Source organism: Onychomys torridus, chromosome 11 (genome assembly GCF_903995425.1).
Source record: "Onychomys torridus chromosome 11, mOncTor1.1, whole genome shotgun sequence".
Lineage (NCBI taxonomy): Eukaryota > Metazoa > Chordata > Mammalia > Rodentia > Cricetidae > Onychomys > Onychomys torridus.
The window spans coordinates 35,801,836-35,829,007 of NC_050453.1; the positions used below are offsets into that span (position 1 = coordinate 35,801,836).

General features: G+C 40.0%; 1 protein-coding gene across 1 annotated transcript in view; it reads left to right on the forward strand.

Moving 5' to 3' along the window:
• Positions 1-27,172, forward strand: part of Pappa2 (pappalysin 2) — a 237,787-nt gene that overhangs the window by 162,449 nt on the left and 48,166 nt on the right. Inside the window, exons 16-19 of the mRNA XM_036202723.1 lie at positions 427-640; positions 19,393-19,561; positions 21,036-21,171; positions 22,585-22,694. Of these exons, the coding sequence (XP_036058616.1) occupies positions 427-640; positions 19,393-19,561; positions 21,036-21,171; positions 22,585-22,694 (629 nt within the window). The remainder of the gene's footprint in view (positions 1-426; positions 641-19,392; positions 19,562-21,035; positions 21,172-22,584; positions 22,695-27,172) is intronic.

Consider the following 27,172-nt stretch of genomic DNA (forward strand, 5'->3'; position numbering starts at 1 on the left):
TGTTTGATCAGTTGTTTGCTGCTTGGAATTTACATGTGTTTGCACAAGCAGAAACTTAGAATAAATAGTACCTGGTATATAATCACCATTAAAGTGTCAACTGTCATTATTTTAATACAACCCATATTACTATTATTGTTGTATATTTGCTACTTGTAGATAGAAAGAGAGGCAATGATTTGATTGGTAGCTCTTCTTTCATTAAGACTAGGGAATCTTTATGTGATGTTATGGTAGGTGAGACCTCACCAAGATCTGTAGAGTAAGAACATACAGGATCAGTATTTGATGGGAGATTTTAGAGACACTGCTCAACAAAGAATAATGGGACTTGAAGAGAGCCAATATATTTATTTGTTGCCTAGGTTTTTATTCTTTGTGTGCTCTCTTTTCTGAGCATCATGTGATTCTCTTTCCTGGAGTCAGGACTGAGCCCATGGCTGACTTGTCTTGAAGATGGACTTTGGTCTCTCCCTGAAGTCTACTGCAAGTTGGAATGTGATGCTCCTCCAGTTATTCCAAATGCAAATTTGCTCCTGCCACATTGCCTAGAAGGCAGCCATGACGTGGGCACCATCTGCAAGTATGAATGCAAACCAGGCTACTATGTGATGGAGAGCACAGGGAGTCAAGGCAGGAAGTAAGTGTTCATGTATTTGGTCTCATGGTTTCCTTACCTTGCACCATGCTCCTATTCCCTAATGGCAAATTTCAGATCATTTCTTCCTAGGATGCCCGCTGTTCATTGTGTTTGCTTTTCTGTATAACTTCTCTTTACCTGCACAGACACACTCCTCAGTAATGATAGACAGGAGTCCAGGTGCTTCCTATAAAGGCATTGTTTTCCATGAGAGACTCTATAGTCTCATGCAGGTGCATTTGGGGGGAAACTGGTATAATTGTCATTTTCCTTAGAATTAAAATGATGAACCTCCTAAATATTATTTAGGTTGTCTGAGTCTGGCTCAATGCTAGCACAATTTTTTTAGTATAACTCAAACTGAAGCTCATGGAGATGTGCCTGAGCCCTGGGGTGTTTATTACATGTGTAGTATGTGGAAGAGTTCTTTCCCTGCCTCAGTTTTCTTTACTGGAAAATGGGATAATAATAAACAGCCACCTGATAGAACTGATGAAGGGGCTTATTGAATGAGTATGCATTAAACAAGACTTAACAAGCTATTTTTTTTAAAACAGAATGCAGCACCTTTAGCTCTCTCCATTGTCATTTTCATCATTCTGCACTTTCTTCCATGAACTTACTGGAGGGTGGCAGGAGAGAGGTGGGGCAAAGTGCTCAAGGATGAGTGACAGGTGGAGAGATGACAGACATGAAGGGTGGAGAAGGAAGAACAGAGCATTTAGGATGGGAGAGCTAAGGGTAGAGGGGCAACAGTCATCTCTCTGAGCTTGTAGCTAAAGCTTTATGTTGGGAAAATGAGGTTTCCACTGGGGATTCTGGGTTTGGGCCCCCCTCTCACATTCCTGTCCCTGAGCAGGGGCACTGAGAGCCATTTGTGGGAGCAGTTTTTTTCTGGCTAAGAAACTGGACACTTGTATAAGACTGTCACCATCAGTTTGGTCTTGAACATTTAGGTTTGCAAGCACTGTGCTCAGGAGAGATTAAATTATTTACCATGCTGTGTAAACTGATTAAATCTTCGTTTACACCTGTTTATAGAGCAGGTGACGAATTGGTAATCAGAAGTTTGCAAGCTGAGCATAAATCTCTGTCGCTTGCCTCTTGTGTTTACCCAGTGAACTTTGTCTGCCCTGTTTTCACTTGTGTGGAAGAAGCCCAAAGCTGGACAGATGGGGCCCTAAAATTCTTCTTAGGACATACTCTTCAGAAGGGAAGGAACTGAGAAAAGCAGGCAGGGGAGGCAGTTCCAGGCAAACAAGCACAGATTGATTTTACCGAGTTGTATGCGTGTGTATGTGTGTGGGGGGGGGGTGGGGTGAGGGCGGGGGCATAGCTACTTGAGGGCTGAGATTTGCAAACTGTTGGCATGGTGATGAGCAATCTAGTCCATATATCCACATGTCTTCAGTTTTGTATTCACAGTGGGAAGGGGAGTTATCATTTCTCTGATTGTTTGAGTTATAAAAGTTGGACAGTATATTGAAAGTGTTCTATAACTCATGAAGTTCAATGCATGTGCTATGCAAGGTGTTGCTTCATATTTCTTCTTATTTATTTATTTTACTTGGGGTTTTTGAGACAGGGTCTCACTCTGTAGCCAAGGCTTGCTTTGAACTCAGAGCAATCCTCTTGCCTCAAATCAATCTCCCAAGTGCTAGGCTGTTTTTTTTATTTATTTTTTTAAGAAGGAAAACAGCTATAAAAATTTCAGCTGAATGTATTCCCTTCTGGATTTTCTGAGATTTGTTGTTGCAAGAGAAATGAAGCGTAAGTGCTGACTTTGCCTTCTGAACTCACTGCTGTAGGTTTATCCCACTCTGCTTGCTCTGTGCCTCTTTATTTAATAATAAAGACCCAGGCACTATACCCAGGGAGTGACACCTTAAAGACAGAATCAAAAGCCATGGATAATAACATACTCTTGAAATCTCCAGTACTTGGCAGGTGAAGACCAGATGATCAGGAGTTCAAAGCCATCCTTAGCTACATAGCAAGTTCAAGGGCAGCCTGAGCTATGTTACATTAGTTCTATGAAAAGCAAAGAAAAATAAGACAAGAAGCTAAAATTTAAAAAAATAACAATAAAAGCAACAAAGAAAACATATTAAACATTTCTAAGGATCCAACAGACTTCATGGTAAGACACTGTAGACACACTGCTCCCTGAAACCCCTTCTCGTCAGCTCTTTGACCTCCTGCCCCACTTTTTCTTTTTCTTTCTGCCTCTTCTCAATTTCCTTCCCCACTTTCTTCCCTCTGCATGATTCTCCAATGGCCATTTTTCGCTGAGTTCTCTTTTTTTCTTTCAAAGGAAGAGTTGTTTATTTATTTTTATTTATGTGTATGTGTGAGAGGCTGCATGAGTTTATGTGTACCACTTGCATGCAGTCACTACTGGGACAGAAGTCAGAACGGACTCAGATTCCCTAGATTTGGAGTTACAGTAGAATGTGAATCACCCAGTGTGGGTGCAGGGAACCAAATCAGTGTCCTCTGCAAGAACAATAAGTGTTCTTAACCACCTAGCCATCTCTCCAGTGCCCTATTTTCTTTCTTGGTCTGCATACTTGTCAGGGTTGAAGTTTTTCAGTCCATAGCCTTGATTGAGGTCACATGTTGATGATTCCCAGACCCATACCTGCTACTACAAACTCTTCCCTTAATGCCTATAAATTTGCCACAAGCCAAATATCCGGGGATGCAGCCACTGGAGTATCCCATCTACATCCCTGATTCCAAACTACACAAAGGAGAGCCTATAATAAATCATTTAAAAATCTGCACATCTCTCTGCCCTGTGATGCTGGTGGACCCTGAAGCCTGCACAGTACTTAGGACTCTGCAGTGTTTTGTGCTAGCTAGTCAATCAACCAACAGCATATTATTAACAATGGTATGTTATATGACTTTTGACCTACAGTATGTACAATGAGTTTATTAAGATTTGCCCCCACTTAAGTCAAGGCACATCTATGTACCAGAATTTCTGGGGGTGTGATCCAGGCACTAGTGTCTTGAAAATTTCCTTGAGTTCCTTTGCTGTTCATCATGCACTGATCTAGGAGAAACTTTGCCCTTGTTAGGACAATATGCACACTGGAATTTTGGCAACAAATAAGTAGATAAACAACCTGTATTTAAAAGTAATAGTGTATTGTTTATTTACATGGCATATTTTTGCATATAGTTTTGTATATTATTTATTTTTAAAGATAATAGAGAAAATACAAACAGAATTGGAACCCCATAAACCAGTGATGATTACAAAGTTTTAGGACTTATCGCCCGTTTGAATAATCCACACAACTTGAATCTCTTTTCATCTGTGTCTAAGCATTTCTTCCACCTACATAACACCATTAATCAATACTCTGCTATTTCGTTAACTTGACTTCCAAGAAAGCTAAAATAAATGTGTTGAGTTATATTTTACCCAAAGACCATATTATATTCACCATTCTCTTTTACTCCCATGGGTGCTTTTTTCTCATTACATGTTGTCTTTATGTGTGAAGGTTAACCTCATTAGGGGCCCTAATTAATTTAAATCTAAATTATTCTTGCCTTATGACTTTGCTTTATAGTCTCTCTTATAAGTCATTCATCAATATACCATCCATAAAGTAGTACAGAAGTCAAGTGTTTTCAAAGAAATTGTAAATAGCCATCCTATGCGAGTACTTCTCATGACATCAACTTTTCCAAAGTACACACACACAAAATCTTCTATAAACTGACGATCAAGACTGCAGGCTTCACATTGTGATTGCTTTCATTGGGTGATAGTGAACACCTTCAATTGTGCTTTGTCTAATTTGACTTGTGGGAAGAGCCTGGGGTGGGGGTGGAGGCGTGGACATTAAGTACATATTTGACACTTCTCTTTATAAAAAAAAAATGGTTTGTATAGCAGAAAATGAAACAGCTGAAGTCCAGAGTATTCTTCTGTTGTTTGGATGAGAACCATGGAGGTGATAATGATTCCTTGATATATGCTATGAGCACTAAGAATTTTGGCTACTTCACTCCATGTATTTCTCATGACAATAATATATTTTACTATTAATGAAATTCTAGAACAAATGTCTTGTGTTAAAGTAGTATATAAATTGATACATATATATACATTATATATATAATATTATATATTATTATCTATTATATGTGCATGTTGTATATTACTACCTCCCATTACAAAAGGAAACATACTAGAAGTTAGGTGTTACCTTTGATCATCTGGCCAATAAATGGCCATATTGTGGTTAAAGTCATCTTAACACCAAAGGTTATACTCTGGACTAATAATATTTTTGATCATGAATAAAGAATTTCATTTTTCTGGTCTCTTTTTCCACATTTGTAAAATAAACTTTTAAATGATTTCTAGTGCTAAAAGTTTGCATACTATTTCCTGTTATCAATGGAACAGATATAAAGGGCTAAGACTTTGGTATACTACCATTGAAAAGTGATGTATAATTTGTTAACACCAAAATGTCAAGGTTTATTAAAAACACAAGTACTGTGCTGCATGGATTTAGTAGAAAATATTTTGGGGAATCTTACAGTAATTCCCAACAAACTTAGTCTGAATGAACAACCAATGTTTCTAGTCATTGTTAACTGGGTTTGGTTAATCATTCTTCATTTACAATTCACAGGACTGGATGTAGATATCATTTGAATACAGAATACTGGAATTTTTCTCTCTTTAGATTTATAGACTTGTGAGAACCCTAAAAGTGTTACAGAAGATAATTGAGTCGAAAAGACTAAAAGATATTTGTGTAGTCAAGTTTTATCTTGTGGTTTAGGGTGTGGGCATAGTGAAACTTGATCTTGAATGGCAACTCTGTTTGCTTATTGGTTTTTTAACTTGGACACATTACCACTCTACTATTGTTCGAATGAACTATCCCCATTCTAATTCACAAGATAACATTGAATAGGAGCGCTGGAAAGTCTTGTAAAGATTAAATGATTAAACATAAAAAACTGAACACAATTTCTGGTTATATTTTCTTGGCTCAGCCATGCCTTTTGCTATTTGTACTCATCATCACTACTACCACCAGCTTCACTATCAGCCCTGTCTCCACTGAATCAACCATTGCCACCATTATAACCACTACCACCACCAGTACCACTACCACCATTGTCACTGCTGTGACCCCCATCATGGCCATCATCTTCACTGCCGCCATTATTTCTACCTCCTATCATCATCATCATCATCACTGCTACCACCAACATCCTGGTTTCCCCTAACACAGTAACTCTTGCTGAGTAAGATACCCTGCTGTTGTGTAAAATGGGAATGCTATTTTTAACAATGAATATTCTCAGATATAGTTTTTTTAAATCAATGACCATTCTCTTCCTTATGTAGTTTCTATATCCCTGAAAAACAACCTAGAGATGATAAAAATTGGAAATGGCATTCAAGGGACAGTTCTTCAGTAGCCAGATGAAGGAAAGCTACATTTCCTATCTATAAAAGAAATGCACACCAAAACAAAGTTTGTTGAACTAAAAACATACACTCTCCCCACTCTCATGGAGGTCTTACCTTGATTTTCATTTGACTCTCTACATCTTTTTGAACAATAGCTTGAGTTTCAACTGATTTTATTCTACCATGGGATGTGGTAGGAAGACTTGACTAATGAACTGCCAATGTGAAGTGAAACAATATTAAAATTCCTGAAATATACTGAATTTATAACTTTTCAAAACAGTAATCTATCTGACATATAAACACTATGTCATAATATTGCATATACAAGTGACTAGGTTATAACTATGTGTATTATACTATCTGTAACCCAAGTAAGAACAGCACTGTAATCTCTCTGTATACTCATGCATCTGTAAGACATAGATATTTGTTTTCCTTCCATTAAGACTCTGTCTGGCTTTATAATTAGTGTTTATAGTAAATACATTCAAAGTTTATCCTTGGAGTCCTCAATTCTCTTGCCATTGTTGTATCATGAGAGCCTTAAACTAATTTATTACAGCTTCTTTTGGCTTCAAAATGACTGAGTCTCTGCAAGCTTTGGCCACTCAAATACTCACCTGGGCACAGGCCAACACCTACTTCAGGCTTTACAGGGCTGGCAGTGGGTTCTTGAGCCTTTACTTAGAACACCACTTGCTGGACTCATAAATGTCCCTGTGACCTTCAGTCCCAAAGAGTGGAGCATCTTACTGTAAAATTTGCTACTCTATGTCAACTGCCAATTTCTGTATTAATTGGAAAAAAAATTAAGTGTAAACAATGCTTGCTTTTAATGGATAAAGCAGAAGGACTTTGAGCAACATGCGACTTCATACCACAGTGTTGTTTCTCATCTGCCTTTGGCTCATCCTGACTGCATTGCTGGCTCCAGTAACTTTTGGGTGGGTGAGCATTTTGGTAGTGACCTTGCCTTGTTCTTTAACAATGGGGTCAGGGCAGGCCAGACTGATTCATGAATACTCCCCTGGGGGATTCTGGGTGGGTCAGTAATATGAAGAATTAAGTCGAGTTAGAGTACTGACTTAGTGGAATGTTAACATCTCACACATATACACACACTTAGGTCATCAGTACTTACTAGCCATTTCGGCCTCTTAGTGAGCAGATACTATTCATTGTGTTACATGGTTTCTTATAATAATGGGAGAAATGTGTGATCTTCTCCATTTTTTTTTCAAATATGAAAACTGAGAACAAGAGAGGCAAAGTGATTTATTTCAAGTCAGAGGCTTATTAAGAGCCAACGCCTCAGTTTTAATGCTAGTCATCTGCTTCTACAGGCTGCTTTGAGCTGTTCTGTCACACTTAATGGTAATGATCATCCAGTGCAGTCACTACACATATGTCTTGGAGGTCACTGTGTCTGAATTGTCCCACTCTTGCTCTTTTTTTTAAAAAAATTCTTCTCTCATATATTACATCGCCACCATTTTCACCTCCCTCTACTCCTCCCAGTACCTTCCCCCATCTCTCCTCTCCCTCAGGTCCACTTCCCCTCTGTTTCCCTTCAGAATAGAGCAGGCCTCCCAGGGATATTAATTGAATATGGCATATCAAGTTACAATAAGACTAAGCACATACCCTCATATCACGGCTGGATGAGGCAACCCAGTAGGAGGAAAGGGTTCCCAAGAGCAATCAAAAGAGTCAGAGACAACCCCATTCACACTCTTAGGAGTCCCACAAGAAAATCCATCTACATAACCATAATGTATAAACAGAGGAGCTAGCCCAGCCCCACTGATCTCTGATTGTCTCTTTAGGCTTTGTGAGCCCCTAGGACTCCTGCTTAGTTGATTCTGTGAGCCATGTTTTTAGGGTGTTTTTGACCCTTCTGGTTTCTCTAATCATTCCTCCCCTTTTCCTTGGTTATGCCTAATGTTTCGTTGTCGGTCTCTGCATCTGTTCCCATCAGTTTCTGGATAAAGCCTCTCTGATGATGATTGGGCTAGGCTCTAGTCTATGAGAATAGTAAAATATCATTAATAATCATTTCATTGCCTTTTTTTTGCCAGTCATGTTTGGTTCTATCCTAGGTCTCTGGGCTATCCAGCCTTTGGTTCCTGGCCATCCATGTAATGGTCAGTCATGGGCTCCCTCTCATAGCATGGGCCTCAAGTTGAATCAGTCATTGGTTGGCCACTCCTACAAATTCTGTGCCACTATTAACCCAGCACATCTCACAGACAGGACAAATTGTAGGTTTTGTGGCTGGGTTGATGTCCTAATCCCTAAACTGGAAGCTGCCTGGTTACAGAAGATGTCAGGTTCAGTCTCCGTATCCTCCATTACTAGGAGTCTTCGCTAGGGTCACCCTCATAGTTCTAGGGAGTTTCCATTGCACTAGGTTTCCACATTGTCCCCCAAAGATTCCCCATTATAGTTATCTCTCCCAGTGTTCTCTCCCTCTACCCCCATCCCTCCTGTTTCCATCCCCACATGCCCCAGTCCACGTGCAAATAAATTCTATTTCCCCTTCCCAGGGAGATCCATGAGTCCCCCCTTGGGCTGTCCTTGTTATTTAGCCTCTCTGGATCTGTGGATTGCAGCATGACTATCCTTTACTTAACTGCTAATATCTACTTACAAGTGAGTACATACCATGTTTGTCTTTCTGAGACTGGGTTACCTCACTTGGGATGCTTTTTTTCTAGTTCCATCCATTTGCCTTCAAATTTCATGATGTCTCTTTTTTTTAAACATCTGAGTAATTATCTAAATATATCACATTTTATTTATCCATTCTTTGGTTGAGGGACATCTAGGTTGATTCCAGTTTCTGGCTATTACAAATAAAGCTGCTATGAACATAGTTGAGCAAGTGTCCTTTGGTAGAATTTAGCATCCTTTGGGTATATGCCCATGAGTGGTATAGCTGGGTCTTGAGGTAGATTGAGTCCTAGTTTTCTGAGAAAACTCTACACTGATTTTCAAAGTGGCTGTACAAGTTTACACTTCCACCAGCAAAGGAGGAGTGTTCCCTTTGCTCCACATCCTCACCAGTATAAGCTGTCACTTGAGTTTTTGATATTAGCCATTCTGACAGGTGTCAGGTGGAATCTCAAAGTCATTTTGATTTACATTTCCCTAATGGCTAAGGATATTGAACATTTCTTTAGTGTTTCTCAGCCATTTGAAATTCCTCTGTTGAGAATTCTCTGTTTAAATCTATACCCCATTTTAAGAATTGGATTATTTGGTTTGTTGATGTCTAGAGTTTTTTTTATTTCTTTGTTATATATTTTTGATATTAGCCCTGTGTTGGATGTGGAGTTGGTGTAAATCTTTTCCCATTCTATAGGCTGCATCTAACATCGATGTCCTTTGCCCTACAGAAGCTTTTGAGTTTCATGAGGTCCCATTTATTAATTGGTGGTCCTCGTGCCTGTGCTTTTGCTGTTCTATTCAGAAAGTCTCCTGTCTCAATGCATTCCAACTCTTGCTTTTCACGTGGAAAAATCGACACAGAAAGTGTTAACTAGCTCACTCCTCTCATCCATATCAAGGTACAATACTCCAGGAGAATGGCATGCATAGGCTTTTCTGTACACTTTCCAATCCACAGGTACCTATGGCTTCCCAGATGCTCTAGTTACACATTAGTAACTCAGATCTTATTGTTGCCCTGGCTTCTAGACAAGGGACTGTAGAAAGCCCTTTGCTTTCTGAAACAGCAACAGTGACAGAAAGTGGTTCATTAGGGGAAGCCCCAGACAAAAGTGTGGGCATGTATTGAAAGACTGAAAGTCCTTACTTACTGTGAGTACTTGCTGTCACTCCTGTCTGCAGTTGGACAGACAGACTAACAAAAGCAGGGCTATGAAGATACTGGGAAAAGTCTAAAGAATAGTTTATGCTGAAACTTTTAAAGATGGGAACATAATTTGTAACAAAGGAGATAAACTGTGTTCTAAAATGAGTATATGCAGTTTCTTTATCTTTTCTGAAAAAGAAATGTCTTCTTGGATTCACACCAGGCTTTCCCCATTATCAGACTCCTCACTAGAACAGGAGGGAAAGAGAAAGATACGTACTTATCTATATCTATGTGTATTTATGTGTGTATATATGGATGGATGGAGAGAGAGACGGGGGATACTTCATACTTCTCTTATGACTAGCCCAAATCACTGGCTATTCATTTTTTATACCTCGGAATTTTTACTTTGAGATAATTTAATTACATTTCTTCCTTCCCTTTCTTTCCTCCAAATACTCCTATATACTCCTCACTAATCTTTTTCAAATGGATGGCTTCTTTTTTCACTAATTGTTATTGCACATATGCACACACGCGCACACACACACACACACACACACACACACACACACACACTCCTGAATAGAACTGGATCAGTCCCTATAGGACTACCTGTAGATGTATTCAGGGCTGACTGGCACTGGGCAACTAATTGATGTGCTCTTTGCTCTTCCCTGGGGAAGGCCACCTTTCCCATTCCCAGCATTCCTCCATTGCTTAGAGTTCTTTTTGTAGAGTCGATGCCTCATGAGCCTCTTTCTGTCCCATTTGGCATGTTCTTATTGTTCAGCTCACATTTGAGCAGTCATGCTGGTGAGACTTCATGAGTGTAGCTTCTGGTATTAGCAGAGGTGGAATAGTGGGCATACAACTCTGTATTTCTGTTGGTTGTGGTTTTCTGTAGTAGTCTCTATTTGTTGCAAAGGAAGTTTCCTTGATGATGGGTGAAGACTGCACTTACCTGTTTATATATTGTTGTTAGGGATTATGCTGGTTTTGTAAATTAATGATGGTAGATTCTCTCCTTCAACACTTCTTAGGTCTTACATGCATGTTTCTTTAGTCTACCTATCCTTCTCTTTCTTGACCAAACAAATCTACATCAAAGCATTCCTTTCCTTATGTACTTCTCCTGGTATATATCTCCTGGTAGCTCCCTCTTAGGACTGATAGTTTGAATAAATTTGAGTAAGAATGGCATCCATAGGCCCATATATTTGAATGCTTATATACTAGAGAGTGGAACTCTTTTATAGGAGTTGAAGGATTTGGAGGTGTGGCCTTGTTGGAGGAAGTGTGTCACTAGGGGTAGGCTTTGAGGTTACAAAAGCCCATACAAGGTCTAGTTTGTCTGTCTGTCTGTTGCTGTCTCTGTCTCTGTCTGTCTCTCTCTGTCTCTGTCTCTCTCTGCCTGTGGACCAGAATGTGAAGGTCTCAGATACTGCTCCAATGCCTCTCTGTATGCTACCATGCTCCCTACCATGATGATAATGGACTCAGCCTCTGAAACTGTAAGCCAGTCCCCAACTAAATGATTCTTTTTGTAAGAGTTGCCTTGGTCATGGTCTCTTCACAGCAATAGAACAGTGAGCAAGACAGAGCTTCTATAAATTAGTATTCTGGCATTAATATCATACTTATATTTGTCTTCCAAGCTGTGAGACCCGATGTTGTAACATATATATATATATATATATATATATATATATATATATATCTTTATATTAAAATATTATATATATATTTGATGCTTAATAAATAATTGTTCAATGAATGTGGAAATGAACATACAGGTAGATGATGCAAAAATGGTAAAGACCAGAGTTCCTACTAGATGTTTCCATGTTTTAGGTTCCAATAATCCTTGCTCTCAGTGTGATTTCTAGTTCTTTAAACATACACCAATGGAAGAGATATTAGGAATATGAATAACTGTAATACTTGTGTGCACTTAGATTTAAATTGCATGAGACATCTCAGGCTTTGGGAAGTGACCCAAGCATGTTCTATATGAAAAATTCCATCAAATGTAACAAAGTGGGCCAGAAACATAACAAGAGAGATTAAGTACCATTGAACTCAAAAATTAGAAATGTTGTGGGTGAGCTAGTGAGAAAGGATGGAGAAGTAACTATGAGTCTGAAGAGCTCAGGCCCGGGGAGAGGGTGTTCCTGTACCTACCAGCTGGGAACCTAAGCTATTAACAGCAGAGTATCCAAAGACAGAAGCACAGAGTCAGGACTGACACTGGATAAACAGTTCATACACATCCGGACAGAGGCTCCACTTTACCTGGGAGTATTTTATAAGTGACACTTTTGTTTGTTTCTTACTCAGAGAAGAAACACTTGCCAAAGCCAACACATCTAAGTGGATGATACTGCTGATTCTATTTTTTGTCTGGGACAGGACATCTGGAGGTCTGATATTACACAGTGCAGAGTAACTATGATCAGCTGTGGACTGGTCACAGCTGAAGTCTGCCCTCTCCCCTTTTAGGGTATTGGCTTGAGAAGCTAGGTCTGCAGTTTGTTAAAATCAAAACTAGTGTGGAGTTTGAAACTGCTGATATTCTTTGGAGTGGGGTGAGATGGAAGATTGTGTCTCTTAAAGTGGCCTAGATCTTCCCTTCTCCATCTTTAAAATGCGTGGGGGATAGCTTAGAGAACTTTAGGTTCTTATTGAGTCAATCTGGGATATATCTTTGGCTTTATTACTAACAAGCTCCCAGACTGTAATTGTAATACTGCTGTTCTAGGTACCATGACATGGGCAGCCCAGAGTATTCTGAAGAGATTGTCTGTTTATGTAATTCAGTTTGGAAACTGAGCATGTATCATGCAAAAAACTTAACCATTTAATACTCTGGGATACTTATCTGTAATAGAAACAAGGTGTTTTCCTTCCTCGCTGGCATTTCCTAGGTCAACGGCAAATACACAAGTGAGGAATTAGTTCCTTTCTCTGCTTCTTTGCAGGACTACAGACACCTCTGTACTGCAATATGGGCATTAGTGTCAGGTCATCTCAATACACTGGTCAGTGTGATGACACCAAGTAAATCAGTAGAATTTCTAATGGCAGCTCAGCTATAAAGTAACTATTCATACGTCCACTTAAAAAAACTATTGACACCTACTATGAACCAGACATAATGCTGGGTACTGAAGATATCAAGGTAAATAAGCCCCAGGTAGGAGTAAACAGACATAACAGAAGCAAGTATAATAATAAACAAATAGAAAAAAAAGCAAGATAGTTACAGAGCATGTGCTCTGTGAAGGCATCAAGGACACTCACTGGCTCTTAGGGTGACAGAGAGCTCTCTTGGTGATAAAAATTCTTCCTAGATAGGAAGGAAGAGATGGATCCAGGTAGATGAAGAGCACTGCAAGCAGGAAGAATGGCTTCCAAGTCCCCACAGCAGGGATGATCTTGTGTTGTACTTGTAATTCTCATTCTAGAGAAGAGGGGGTGCATTTAAAAACATGACTGGGGTGGTGAATGGTATCCAAGAAAATGGAGTCATGTAATACAGGACCTTGCAGGCTAACATGAAGCATTTGGACTTTAATGAATTTAAATATTTTTGTTTTGTAGCCAAAAACAAATGAAATGCTCTACACAGGGAATGATACAATGTGATTTATTCATTTTTATGGAAATTTCCTCTAGTTAGTACTTGCTGACCGGGTATGAAAGAGTACAGAAAAGTGGAACGTCATCTAGCTGGAAAGTAAGAGCTTGGCATTGTGCAAGAACAGCTTTGGGGTTACAGAGATGCTGAGGTACTGGGACAAGCTCCAGGAATACCTGTAAGGAGGAACTCACAGGGCTTGCTGATGAATTGTGTGAGACCAGATGGGGTTGGGGAAAGTATAAGATTGAGAGAGTGTAACCAATCATGTCTCCTGTGTTTCAAGTTGGAGCACCAAAATAGATGGTGATGTCATTCATTGTGCTGAGGATGTCTGAGGGGGAGTACGTGCAGAAACGCGGAAACCAAGAACTAAGGATTAAGAGTCTACAGCATGTACAAAGACCACATGTCTAGTTTTTTACCCCTCAATACCTTTTAATGTTAACGTTATTATTCCTGAGGGGCTTCCCTCTGTAGACACCAGATGCCCTCAATTGGCAAAGACATGACAGTTCTCTTGGACCCAGAAACCATACTCTTATTTTTTCTCTAAGGGAACATAAATATGACTTTTGAAAAGCCTTCAGTGGTGATAGAAAAATAGGGTAGACTCGTGTGTGCCTCGAGCAACATCAATCAAATGTGCAGCCAAGTTTTGATTACAAGCTCTTTATTTCTGGCAGGGATGTAAGGCGGAGAAAAGGCACAGCTGGGTTTTCAACAGTAGGTGGGTACCACAAGCTCTGGAATTGGGAAGAGGCACCTTTCAACTTGGAAATTGTGGCAATTTGTCTGGAGAAGTTAGAAAGAAAATAAATACAAACCTTAGCCTAACCCCAGCTCTTCTTGATGTCATTTACAAAGTAAGGGATAGAGAACAAGATCCAGCTAGCAACTCTTGCCAGAAAGCTGGATTCTTAGCTGAGACCAGATGGGAGTGCTGCAGGCTTCTTAGGTGGATGATCTTACTCTCTTTTTCCTGAATCTATGGCTTACTTTTACTAGCATGGGAAGGAGAAGAAATTGTAGGCATTTGCCAACCTCCTTGAATATAAAAAAAAGGGCAGATTTTTAAAATATAGATAGAGTTCAGGATCAGAGATCTAGTTCAATGATAGAGTAATTGCTTAACATACAGAAGGCTCCAAGTTTGATCCAAAGCACTGTAGGAACAAAGGAACAGAAGCGAAGAGGAAAGGCAGAGAGAGAAGGAAGATGCTGTCTTAGGCCAGGAGATTTGGTTCAGTAGGCTGGATAATCTAGGTTTTCAAAAGAACTCTTACTTGATTGTGATAAGTTGCTCTACAAATTTCATCTGAAACCCATTTGTCTAATGGTCAGAGTCTTATATTCTATCTTGAAAACTTCAGTATCTACTCTGGCTTTAGTGGGTAACTTTCTTGCTATATGATATTGTGAAAGTCATCTACTTGGTCACTAGTATGAGTTTCCTATAAAAGGCAACACCTTTACCATTTTTAACCCACTGGGATGAGAAAAATACAGAGTAGATAGATTTGAGAATGTGTTATTCAAAGGTAAATGGAATAAGCTTTCAAAGAAGCCTTGTAGTCTGTCTTGGGAAGCATCTGTCTGTATGGTTTAGTTCAATGTCTATTGCCATCATTCCTTGAAATGCAAATTCATTCATACCATGACTTAAAAGAGTTTCTTGGTTCCTGGTTTTCATGTATTGTCTGAAGGAAGTGAGCCATTAAGAATAAAGCTATTTTTTTTTTTCAGGAATAATCCTATAAGACTGAGAGGTCAGTCTGAGACATCCCCAAGTCAGGAGATACTCAGTGGCAGCTATGACAAGTGGGAGATCCAGATCATGCCACAAATGTGCCTCAGTCTTGGGAATTTCAGAAACAGTACTGTAGACTGAGTGGCTCAAATAACCAGCATATTTATGCCTCCCAGTTCTTGATGACAGCATTGGTATATATCTTCTCTGAAAACATGTTTCCCAGTGTGCAAATGCTCTCCTTTCTGCTGTGTCCTCATAGAAAAGAATGTAGACAAGGCAGGCAAGCTTTTGTGCCGCTTTGTCTAAAGGTACTAGTCCCATCATGAGGGTGACATCTTATGACTTAATTACCCCTCTAATGTCCTCCCTCCTAACATAATCACACTGAGGATTAAAGTTTTACCTCAAACTGGGAGTTGGAGAAGTAACAATCATTTTTGTCCACGATAGTAACTGAATCAAGTAGAGTAGGTGGAATGTTTTAAGATTCAGCCTCCCTAGACAGGCCTTAGAAAGAAGCCAAGTTTCACGGAACTAGAACTAATCCAAGGTATTCTTATTTTCTGATATAATCATGGTATCTTTGGAATGTAACAAATGGCCAGAAGAGTCCCGTGGCACACAAGCTCCTTACCATGACTCTGAAGACTCAGGCCATTAACTGTGAGTCCACACATAAGCATGGTCAGCAGATCGAAGCACCCCCACACTACTGGGCCATAGAGAACCTGTTCAATGCTCTGAAAGCAGTCTGAAGGTGGGGTCTAAACAGTGTCACCCAATACAGAGGTACAGGACCTGAAAAACAAACAAACAAAAACCCAAGAGATGGTTGTTGTAATGGTTCACTTCTGCGGTCTACTAGGTTGGATTAAGAAACACATAGGGCATTCATGAGGCACAGCTTTGCATATATGTGTGCATATTTTCAGAGAAATTTAACTGAGTTAAGGACTGAGGGAAAGACACTCTTTGAATGTGAATGACACCATCCCATAGGATGGAGGCTGGGACTGAAGAGAAAGAGGAAAAGAAAAAGGCAGCAGCATCCCATTCCTCTGGTTACTGATCTTTGGCAATGTATGTGCCATGGACAGTGTTGGCCCCATGTCCACACCTTCCCTGCCATGTCAGACTACATTGCTCTGAACTGAGAGTCAGACTCTTTCTCTTTCAGGTTTTTCTTTGTCAGGTGCTTGGTCACAGCAATGAGAAAAGGAACAGATACAGCCACGTAAAATCATCTGCTTTCCAAAGCAAAAGAAACACATGGAAGGAGAATTCACAAGACCAGGAGAAGTGTAGGAAAGAACTGTTAGGAAGGGACCACAGTTGCCTAGGAAACGAGGATGCTCCCAGCCTCCCCTCATGCATGCCCAGTCCAAGGACCTCGCTCTCAACTGTGCTTCTTCTCTTGCCCCCACATGTCAGCCCCCATCTCTTATTGAAGCTGATTTGCAGTACAGGTTCTGTCAGAGTGTTTGGGTACAACCCCAAACACCCAAACTCACTCTTCCCAATCCAAGTTGAATCTGTCTGCTCTCACCTCTGAGGTTATTAAACTGGCAAGGAAACACATGAACTCTACATTCTTGAATGATTCCTCACTCTGGGCAAGGGAAGGGGAGACTGTTTCCATGGCTGAAGTATTTCAACCAATTCAGAGAAAAATACCACATGAAGTAAAAATATTATCATCCTGGCCAAGAAAGGGTTTTCCTTTGCAACCATGCTGACAGGCAAGGATTGTACAGCTTTACTCCCTCCTAGTGTCAGTAATGTTGCTGGCTCGCTCCATTTGGAAATGTCAGTTCACCAGAGCTATGGGAAGGGTCTCACCTGTGGAATGGGAGGAGGAGACAGGGAATCCACTGGAGGTTTAAAATTTACAGAGCAAAGGAAGAGTAAAATACTGAACTTAAGGCAGATTTCAAAGGAGCCTTGTTACAGTAAAATGAAAAGCAAACCCTTTGCTAGAAAACAATTTTGGAAGCCATCTTTAAGTAGCATCTTTGTGAGAAAGAATCCGTGGACTAAATAATACATAGCATGCTCTTTCATTTACATAGAGTTCTACAAGGAACGCAGCTAGCCTGTGCTAGTGAGATCCTTGTGCAGCATTCAGCCTTCTAAGGAGATAGCATTAAAATATGTTATTAAAATTGTTTGAAAGCAAATGCATCCTTCAATGTAAGATCCTGGGACAGGAACTTGACATCACAGTGTGTTTCTTTATCTATAGAGTGGGGATAAAAGCAGAATTTTATTTTGAGAGTTAAGATGAATCAGTTGATTTGTTTGTTATATGTCCCTGATGTTGTTCATTGCAATCTGGTGATTTAAAAATCAAGTATTTATTTAGTTTCAAATATAGGCTAAATACTGCTTCCTAAAAACCGAAAACAAGAAAACAATGTAGCTGCTGCCTTCTGTACGTTCCCAACCCAGTGGGGAAACCTGATTTTTTTCATATACCAGGGTGATCTGTTTCTCTGATAGAAAATAGAAGAACATTGCAAGCACACAGAAGGCACTTTGTGATTGTTGGTTAAAAGCATACATGGAATGGTGCACATATCTTAATGTTAAAGTGGCATTATGCCACTAGAAAATGGTGGGTTATAAAATAAAGCAGAGGATATGAAGTTGGAAGGAGGCAGCGGAGCCAAATAGAGATCTGAGAGGAGTTGAGAAAGGAATATTATCAAAATACATTGAATTTATTTATAAAACCCCCAAGGAATAAAATTATTATATTTAAAAATAAATATCTACACAATACAAAAAAATAAAGAAAGGTGTCTTAATGTGTGTGAATTCTGATGAGACAATTAAAGCTCTGAAATACTGTCAAAAAATAAAAAAGAAAGAAAAATGTCATTTTAATGTTCTGGGCCTATAGTGCAAGCCTGTAACCCCAGGCAGTTGGGAAGTGTTGGTAAGAGGATCCAGGAGTTCAGGGTCACCCTCAGGTGCTCAGAGGCCAGCTTGGATTACATGACCCTGTCTCAAAACATACTCATCACACACACACACACACACACACACACACACACACACACACACACACACACTCATAAAAGAAAGAAAGCTAGTGGTAATTTAAAGCCACCATCTACATGGTGGAGAGAGCCAGGGGCCAAAGGATTGTTTCTATTTTGAATTACAAGCTTATCTGTAACCACGAGTTTTGTGAATCAGAAGTGGGTATGCTGAACCAGCCAAACTGGAAAGCACCTTCTGATTGCAGTGAGTCAGAGGGGAGTGGAATGGAATCTGCAGTAACAAGAACCCTGGTGCTTTGATTCCTGTCCATCTCAAGCACAGGCTCTGGTCAGGGGCCATGTCTGGGCATGACATGGAGGGGCAGTTCTTCCAGGACAGTATTGAGTCATATCTGCTCATGGATTTGATGAAAGGTATGAACCCATTCCAAGGAAAAATGAACTTGTAAACAAACAAAGCAGCTGTAGTGATCTCAGGGAAGAGACTGTCCTCTGAAGGTCAGGTGAATCTCTGTTTTAGAACAGTGCATTGCTGAACTCTGTTTCCTCAGGGAAGCAATGAGCACCAACAGATTCAGCAAACATATCACTACAGAACAGGTGATCTTCAAGTTATAGGTGATTCATCCCTGAGTGTATGACAATTCTGCTGTACTCAGACATAGACAGCATCTCTCACGGTGCTTAGACATGAGACTTTGCCCATAAATAGTCTAGTTGCTATGCTATTTATCAACTCTCTTGGGAGTAGTAAGTCAAACATACAAGACCTCCTACCACTGTTAATCTATAAACACCACTACTTTTAACTTAATAACCCACAATGGGACATTTGGCTAAATAGAACCAGTTGTCATGCCCTTTTTATTTCATGTATGTGTCTGTGTGTATTGTCCCATACATATGACATGGCATGTGTGGGGGTCAGTTCTCTCCTTCCAGCATGTAGATCCCAGGCATTCAAGTCAGGCTTGGCACTTTTACCCACTGAGCTATGTTGTCACTGGCCTCCTTTGCTAATTTTGATCATATGTTTCTTCTCTTATGGCCTGTTTGGTTTCATGTCTCATTAGTAAGTTCCTGAAGATACAATGCCTGGATGATGGAACCTGGGAACAAAGGAGCTGCATCCCAGTGGTGTGTGAGCCTCCTTCTCCTGTTTTTGAAGGCATGTATGAATGTACCGATGGCTTCAAGCTGGACAGCCAATGTGTGCTCAACTGTAACCAGGAAACGGAAAGGGTAAGGAAGACTTTGTGAACTTCATTTGGAGGAGACTGTGTGCTCTCAGCTGCATGGTCATGGCCGTGACATGAATACTGGGAAGAAGTAAATAGAAAGAAATCTAGCAGGCAGGTCCTTATGCAGCTGACTTCTAATGAGAGGCACTGAGATTATTCCATAGAGAGTTAATGTTTTAGAGCATTCCCTTCCAAATTCAATTTTCTTTGAGATGAGGAGAAGAAGCTAGTGAGTAGGGTACTGGCTACCAGGGTCCATTTCAAGCTAGTCTCAGATCCTGATTTGGCAATGCAGTCGGCTCTCATGAGTGTGTTGACCTAATGAGTAAGAATGCAGGAGTTGTGATTTCTTTTATAGCAGGACGAAGTCCCAAATGAAAACTCGAGTTGTTCAGCAAAGCTAATTAAAGTGTTGTTGGACTATTACCATCCCCAGGATTCTGGCACAAGTCTGAACTGAAAACCACTGTCTTATCATGGTTGTGTGACTAAACGCAGTTTTGTTATAGACACTTGTCAAGCATCACAGGCACATACATGAGACAGGAAGTCAAGGAGACTTTGGAGGCAAAGACCAGTGGCCTTCACTGCTCCCTTGCCATGACTCTAACGTAGTATCCAGTACTTCAAGGTAACAGTACAGAACAGATGTGAGAAGAATAGGTCACAAAATGAGATCTGAATCTACCGGATATGCCTGTGTGAGCTGGCTAGTTAAGAAAGCATGGAGTTTGCCTAACAAAGGCAGAGTGATTGATAGATCTGCATTTCTTCCCTTGGGCTTTCTTTATAGGTATTAATTTTGTCTGTGTTCCATCCAGGTAGAGTATACATTAATTAATGGTAGTGGGAGCCATGGTGAACTAAGAGTTATACCAGGCAGCAGACACATGGAGAAAGGGAATAGATGTCAAATAGGATTAAAACAGTGATGTGTGCATTTCAGTAGAAAGGCAAAAACATAACTTTAGGAAAATTATTACTTTCACTATATAAAACCCAACTTGAAAAAAAATCAGTATTTGCCACAAGCAATACTGGTGTGATAACGTGCACGGATCAGGATAAAACAATACTATCTGTGGAAATTTTTTCAAAACAGCACAGAGTATACGGCTCTGGTCAGTACTTTATTATATTCTCATTGCTATAGGAGAATACAATGATGATAAATTTCATGAATGAGAAATTGTTCATGATTCCTTCACATGGAAATAGCGAGAAATTGTATTGGGTTGTCCCTGGGTTTTTTGCTCATCCTTCCTTTATTCCTTCCTCCATTCTTTCCTCCTTTTCCTTCTCTTCTTCCTTCTCCTCCTTCTTTTGCCATTTTAACTCTGCATATTGTTTTAATCATTGGCTAGCCCACGTTCCAGCCGTTAAAAGGTATTGTCACTAATCAAACCACTTCCCCCCTTCTTACAATGAAACTACCAAAATAACAATAGCGGTGTTCTTTATCTTTGAAATTCTAGACTCCCATCGTCTGCACCAAAGAGGGTCTGTGGACCCAGGAATTCAAGTTGTGTGAAAACCTGCAAGGGGAGTGCCCGCCACCCCCTTCAGAGCTGAATTCTGTGGAGTACAAGTGTGAACAGGGACATGGGATTGGTAAGCATGGGGCACCTTCTCATGGTACCTCCTTGGCTTTGAGACCCAAAGTGCCTGTGTCTGTGCTGGATTTATACCTCTAAAAGGAATGAACAGCTGCATCCCACCCCCACGGTACTGGGCTCCTATACTACCTCTATTGTTGTGGGAAGGGTTATTTGAGATGGTATTTGCTCCTGTTGTTCTTCAGTCTTTCTCTACAGAGGACTGGGTTCCAGCGCCTGTGGGCAAGAGCTGACTTAGAGTAAGGTTGACTCAACCTTGCCCTAACTTTCCCTATGCATCATAGGAAAGATTTAGAACATGAAACTTATGAGATTGCATCTAAGTTTTGAATTATACAGGCTTGAACATTTTTTAGAAGAGTCTAACCTATCTAATATAAATGTGCATAATGTGAATTAATTGGAAACCTCAGGCACTTCTGAATTGATTTTTACTGTGTTCCAAGTATTATTGTACTATGATGTCTTGTGTTGATCATAGTACAAATAGACATAGATTATCAGTGATCTCAGATGTCTCTTTAATAGTGTTTCATGAACAGATTCTCACCCTCAAAACTTCTGATTTCTACGTAGAATATTATACATATATAGGCTCCTAAAAATGACATAACTTAAGATATTATTTGCCTAAAGACACAGACATATAGACAATGAGAAATGAAAAGAAAGCTAGAGACTACATAATTTGTAGGAAAGAGAACCCCAAGAATGAATTTTATTTGAGTAGGCTTTGAGGAGGCACTTGGGTCTCCCATGTAAACAAACAGAGCAAGATTTTCCTTTGAGAGACCAAAATCTCTGCTTCTAATTTTGGCCATTTCCTCCTTCACTAAAGTAAGTTTCTTGGTTGTGCATGTAATTACTTTTAGCATACCAGCTGACAGGATAGGTTATGCCCTGAGGTAATAAAATAACCTCTGCATTTCCTCAACCCCAGCTATTAAGGCTACAAGGTAACAGGTGCTATCAGTATGTTATTGGGACATCAAAATGATACTAAATATACTTAAAAGATATCTATCAATCAATATAGAGTTTGACTAGCTGGATCCCTGATTTGGGCATGTGGCAGTCTGCTAAACCAGAATCGGTCTTTTAATTGTTGAATGACTCAGTGATATATCAGTTCCTGAGGAGAGGATGTAATAGACCAGGCAGCACAAGTGGCACATGGAGGGAACAAGGGAGAGGGAGAGAGTTAATTTCCCACAGTGGTTCTATGTAAGGTGAGCACCTTACGTAGCAGTGTCCCTACAGGTACACAAGGGGTGGAAGTCAGCCCTGCCAATAACTACCACGGTGTTAAAGTCTCTAGTGCAGACTACTTAGTGTAAACTAAGCAAGCATTGAATAAGAGTGTGGTCTGGGAAGTCCATGTCTCTGCTATAAATTTCCATTCCTTCAGGTGCAGTGTGTGCTCCATCATGTGTCGTGCCCCCTAGTGATCCCGTGACACTGCCGGAGAATGTGACTGCTGACACTTTGGAGCACTGGATGGAACCTGTCAAAATCCAGGTGAGGAAAGGGTCAGCTTTGTGTGTTGTAGATGCAAGGCTGCCACCTGGGACTCAACTGGCAGGACATCCCCTGGAGGAATTTTAGAGGCTGTCCAAATCCTGCTGCCAAACATCCCTGTGAATGATTCCCATGATCAAGGACAAACTATCAAATAAGAAAAGGAGAAAAGTGGCTGGAAAAGAAACATTTAAAAGGGAAGATAAAAAGAAGGCTCAGAGACATAAGCGACAAGGAAGAAAATGAATAATGAGAACAAAACAGGAAATGTTAGGATAAACCGAGGAAGCATGATGATAAAAGAAGGAAGGAGGAAGGCTACCTAGCAAAGGTCCAAGTGAACTGCACACAGGGAGAAGGTGGATAGCTGACAGGATGCGAACAGGTTTCATGTTCCCATACCCCTGTCTTTCTCAACCCAGAAAATTCTTCCCCTGGGTCCTCTGCTCTTTGAACTCATCAGCAACATTTGTTATACCTCTGGCCTCTTCTCTGGGGACTCCATTTACTTTCTCTCCCACCTGAAGCTGGTCCTCCCTTGACATCACTGCCTTCCAGAAGGCTCAATGGTCTCTGTTTCTCTCACCGCTCATATCCTAGTGTCTGTGTGAGGGAAGGCTGTCCTCTTCTCTCCTCAGCCTCTTTCAAAGCCTCTTTCCTCCCTAGACTCTACCACACTGGAGGCTAATACCAATAGAATTAAAATATTCGCCATCTTCATGGCCACTATCCTCTGAGCCTTAGGTTGCATTTTCCTCCTAGTTCTCAAGTACTCCAGCTCCCAGGGCATAGGTGCTCCAGATAACATCCCCATTAGAATGCTCATCCATTTCTACAACTCTCATTCGATCCTTCTAAAACGTGTACACTCAGATCTATTTCCTCTTTTCTCCAAGGACCATGTTCACCCTCCTGGCTCTGTCTCTCATATACTTTTCTTAGATCACTGCCTTTTCAACTGTGGCCTCCTCTTGACTATGTTCTGAGGCCATAATGATCTGCATCTCAGGACCTATGCCCAAGTGGTTCCTTCTGCCCACGATGTTTACCCTGACATCTGCATTGTTTCTACCTCTACTTCTTTCCCAGTTAGACTCAAATGTTATGAAGGCCCTCTTTGGCTATTATGTCTGAAATTTTAGCTCACTTTTCTGGTACATTCCTTTTTAATTTTTTTTCTCCTTGGAAATTACTAGCAGGCAGTATATATTTTACATATATATTTCTATAATTGGAATAAACTGAGAGATAATATCTTTATTGTCTATTGTTATACTTACGTTCTCAAAGGTGACTTTATAGACTTAGGTGTCTAGGAAGTACTAAGTGTTCAATTGCTACTTGTAAAATGAATAAAAGAAACCAAAAGAAAGAGTTGAGTGGAGAATGTTTTGTTGTGTGTTGTAGTTTCTGAGAATGAGAGTGGAATGGGATACAGCTGCTTTTTAGATTGTTCAATCAAATCCTTGCAAGCTACTTTCTAGAAATTCACTAAGACATGGATTCTGGATCTATACATTTTGTTCATAAATCATTCTTAACTTTCTTCTTTACCTCACTGGCTTGGGCCATGATGTGGTATTTACTGTTAATTTTAATAGATTGTTTGATGTGGTATTTACTGTTAGGTTTGCTAGTGGATTGCTATTTGCTTTTGGCTTTATTTTGATGTGAAGGATGCTGGTTTGCAGTTCAGAAACATTGTATAATGCAGTGTGAGGAATAGTTTGGCTAGTGGCAGATGTTCTTTGGGAATGCCTGAGAGGTAGCAACTAACCTGTCTTCCCAGAGATCTGGTGTCACTGTCCTCCAGAAGAATCCAGGACACTATTACAGAGACAGACTCTTTCCAGAGTAGGGGACCATTTGCTCTGTCTTGTTGAAGCCTTCCTTTCTTCATCTGTGCTTTAGGTGGATCGTTGTTGACTTACAGTGGTCCAATCATTTCGTTTATATTTGTGTGCCTAATGCCCTGTTTAGTGCTGGTGCTCTTAAGCATCTTATCAGTATTGGTTGAATGAGTAAAAAATTGTTAGAATACTACTTTCTTCTTTGTAACAGGAGCAATAGCTTATATTTGAATAATACTTTGTCTCCAAACTCCTATGTATGCCCACTGCTACACACACACACACACACACACACACACACACACACACACACACACATTCAGATTATATATATATATATATATATATATATATAAATAATATATGTAACTACACGTATGTAGTTATATATGTAAATATGTTTCTACATATAATTTGAATCTCATCACAAATGAATAAGCTTAGAAAGACTTTATTATCTCTACTTTATATATACATAGGCATTGGTAGATAATCTGTCCAAAATTTCACAGTTGTCAAGAAGTGAAGTGAAGAAAATATTTAAGCAACGATCTTTTTTATTTTATTTTATTTTTTTCAAGATAAGGTTTCTCTATGTAACAGTCCTGGCTGTCCTGGAACTCACTCTGTAGACCAGGCTTAAGCACTGCCTTTGACTCCAAACTGTGTGACAGTATCTGTATTTCCATACCCGCAACAGTCTTTTCTCCCTCCAGCTCTCTGCTTGGGACAGTCTTCCTGTCCAACAGAAAACAGGCCATTCTTTTCAACCATGAAAAACACCAATCTCCACATTTCCTTCCCTTTTCATGAAATCTGAGGGAAAATCATTTGAAGAGAGATATTTCCCTTATAAACATTACTTTTCTTTTTGTGTGACAGAATTTCGTGTTTTGTTTTGCTTTTAAAGAACAGTGAAATGTGCTTTCAGATGCCTAGAGCTCATTTAACCTTCTCTAGAGGGCCAATTGGTTTTTATTCTTGCAACTGATGGCTGAGATTTAGAATATTGTGCATTCTATTAAAGAAACAATTTCCTAAAATCTAGATTGCCTGGAGGTTTTGATGAAAATACCTCTAAGAAACAACTGACAGAAAGAGAGAGGAAAGTGGTTTGCTCTCAGAGCCTCTGGGCATTCTCCTTCCAGGGGAAGGAAATACTACTTATCTTGCAGTGTTCATATAAAGATAAAAATAATAAAACATATGAAACACTCAGCACAGTTTCCATCACATAAATCTTAAGTTTAAGTGCTATTTTTATGTATTTAGTGTAAATTTTACCCTTTTAAAATCTCCTCTGGCTCTGTAAAAATTGTACCACTTCATTCCATGGAATAAAAAAAACACTGTTTCATGGTATGCTTGTGTGTGTGTGTGTGTGTGTGTGTGTGTGTGTGTGTGTGTAGATAAATGTCTGGATCATTTGTTCTTTTTTTTTGTCCTTTATAAACTGCACTGAGAGAACTAGAGAATTAAGGTCTCTTGCATATTTCCTATTGTGCCACCTTTGACTAAGGAAGCAATTTCTTAAAAGCTCTTGTGGTACGGAGAAGGACAGAGTGATAAAACACACACACACACACACACACACACACACACACACACACACACACACGTGCACACATGCTATACTGTTTCAGTTTTACAAGAATATTTTTCCTGTAGGAGACAGCAGGCCAGAGTATAAAATTCCCTGGTGCACATTCCGGGTCTTTGACACAGTGACCAGGTGCACATTCCGGGTCTTTGACACAGTGACCAGGTGCACATTCCGGGTCTTTGACACAGTGACCAGGTGCACATTCTGGGTCTTTGACACAGTGACCAAGTGCACATTCTGGGTCTTTGATGTGGTGACCAGGCAGTGGGATGTGACAATAATGAAAGACAGGGTGCTGTGTGCTTAGGCAGGGTTGATACCATATTTCATGCCCTGACGCCCAGAAATGGCTCTGTCTGCTGTCTGCTGACATCTTGCCTTCACTTCCTAAGAGTCCAGCATCTCTAGGCTGCCAAGGCAAGGAGAATGTTGCCATTTTCAAGTCTCCATGTTTTCTTCTCTTGATTTCTCTCCCTTTCTTTCATTTGTCACACTAATCTCAACATCGCACTGAGCACAAGGGGCTGACTCCTCACCCTTCACCCAAGTTTTCATATCCTCTATGACCACAGGATGAACACAGTGGTTACAGGAAAGCAAAGACCTTGTGAAATAGAGGGTTCCACCAAGACCCTTCTCCAAGTTTTGTTTATTCTGAAACCCTGTTTAAGGGTGAGGTGAAGAGTTTATTGCTATCTTCGTCTGCTCTTTCATGAGACTAGTTTGTGATAGCTTGACTTTAAAATGAGGAAATCCTATTCTAACTTGGAAAGATGTGGCCTTTGAGAAACTCATCATACAAGGAGATTTGTTTTTGACACAAAGCAGCAGTTGTTTGCCTGGAACTGAGTTTCCCTAAACTATATTAGAAAGTGATTTCTTTCAAAGCACAAGGCATCTACCATCACCTCTCATCCCCCCCACCGCCTGCCATTATTTTACCTCATGAATTCCTGCTTCACAAAGTGATTGATGCTTTCCCCTCTATCTTTAAAGTATGATCATAATTATGAACCAGTCAGGTG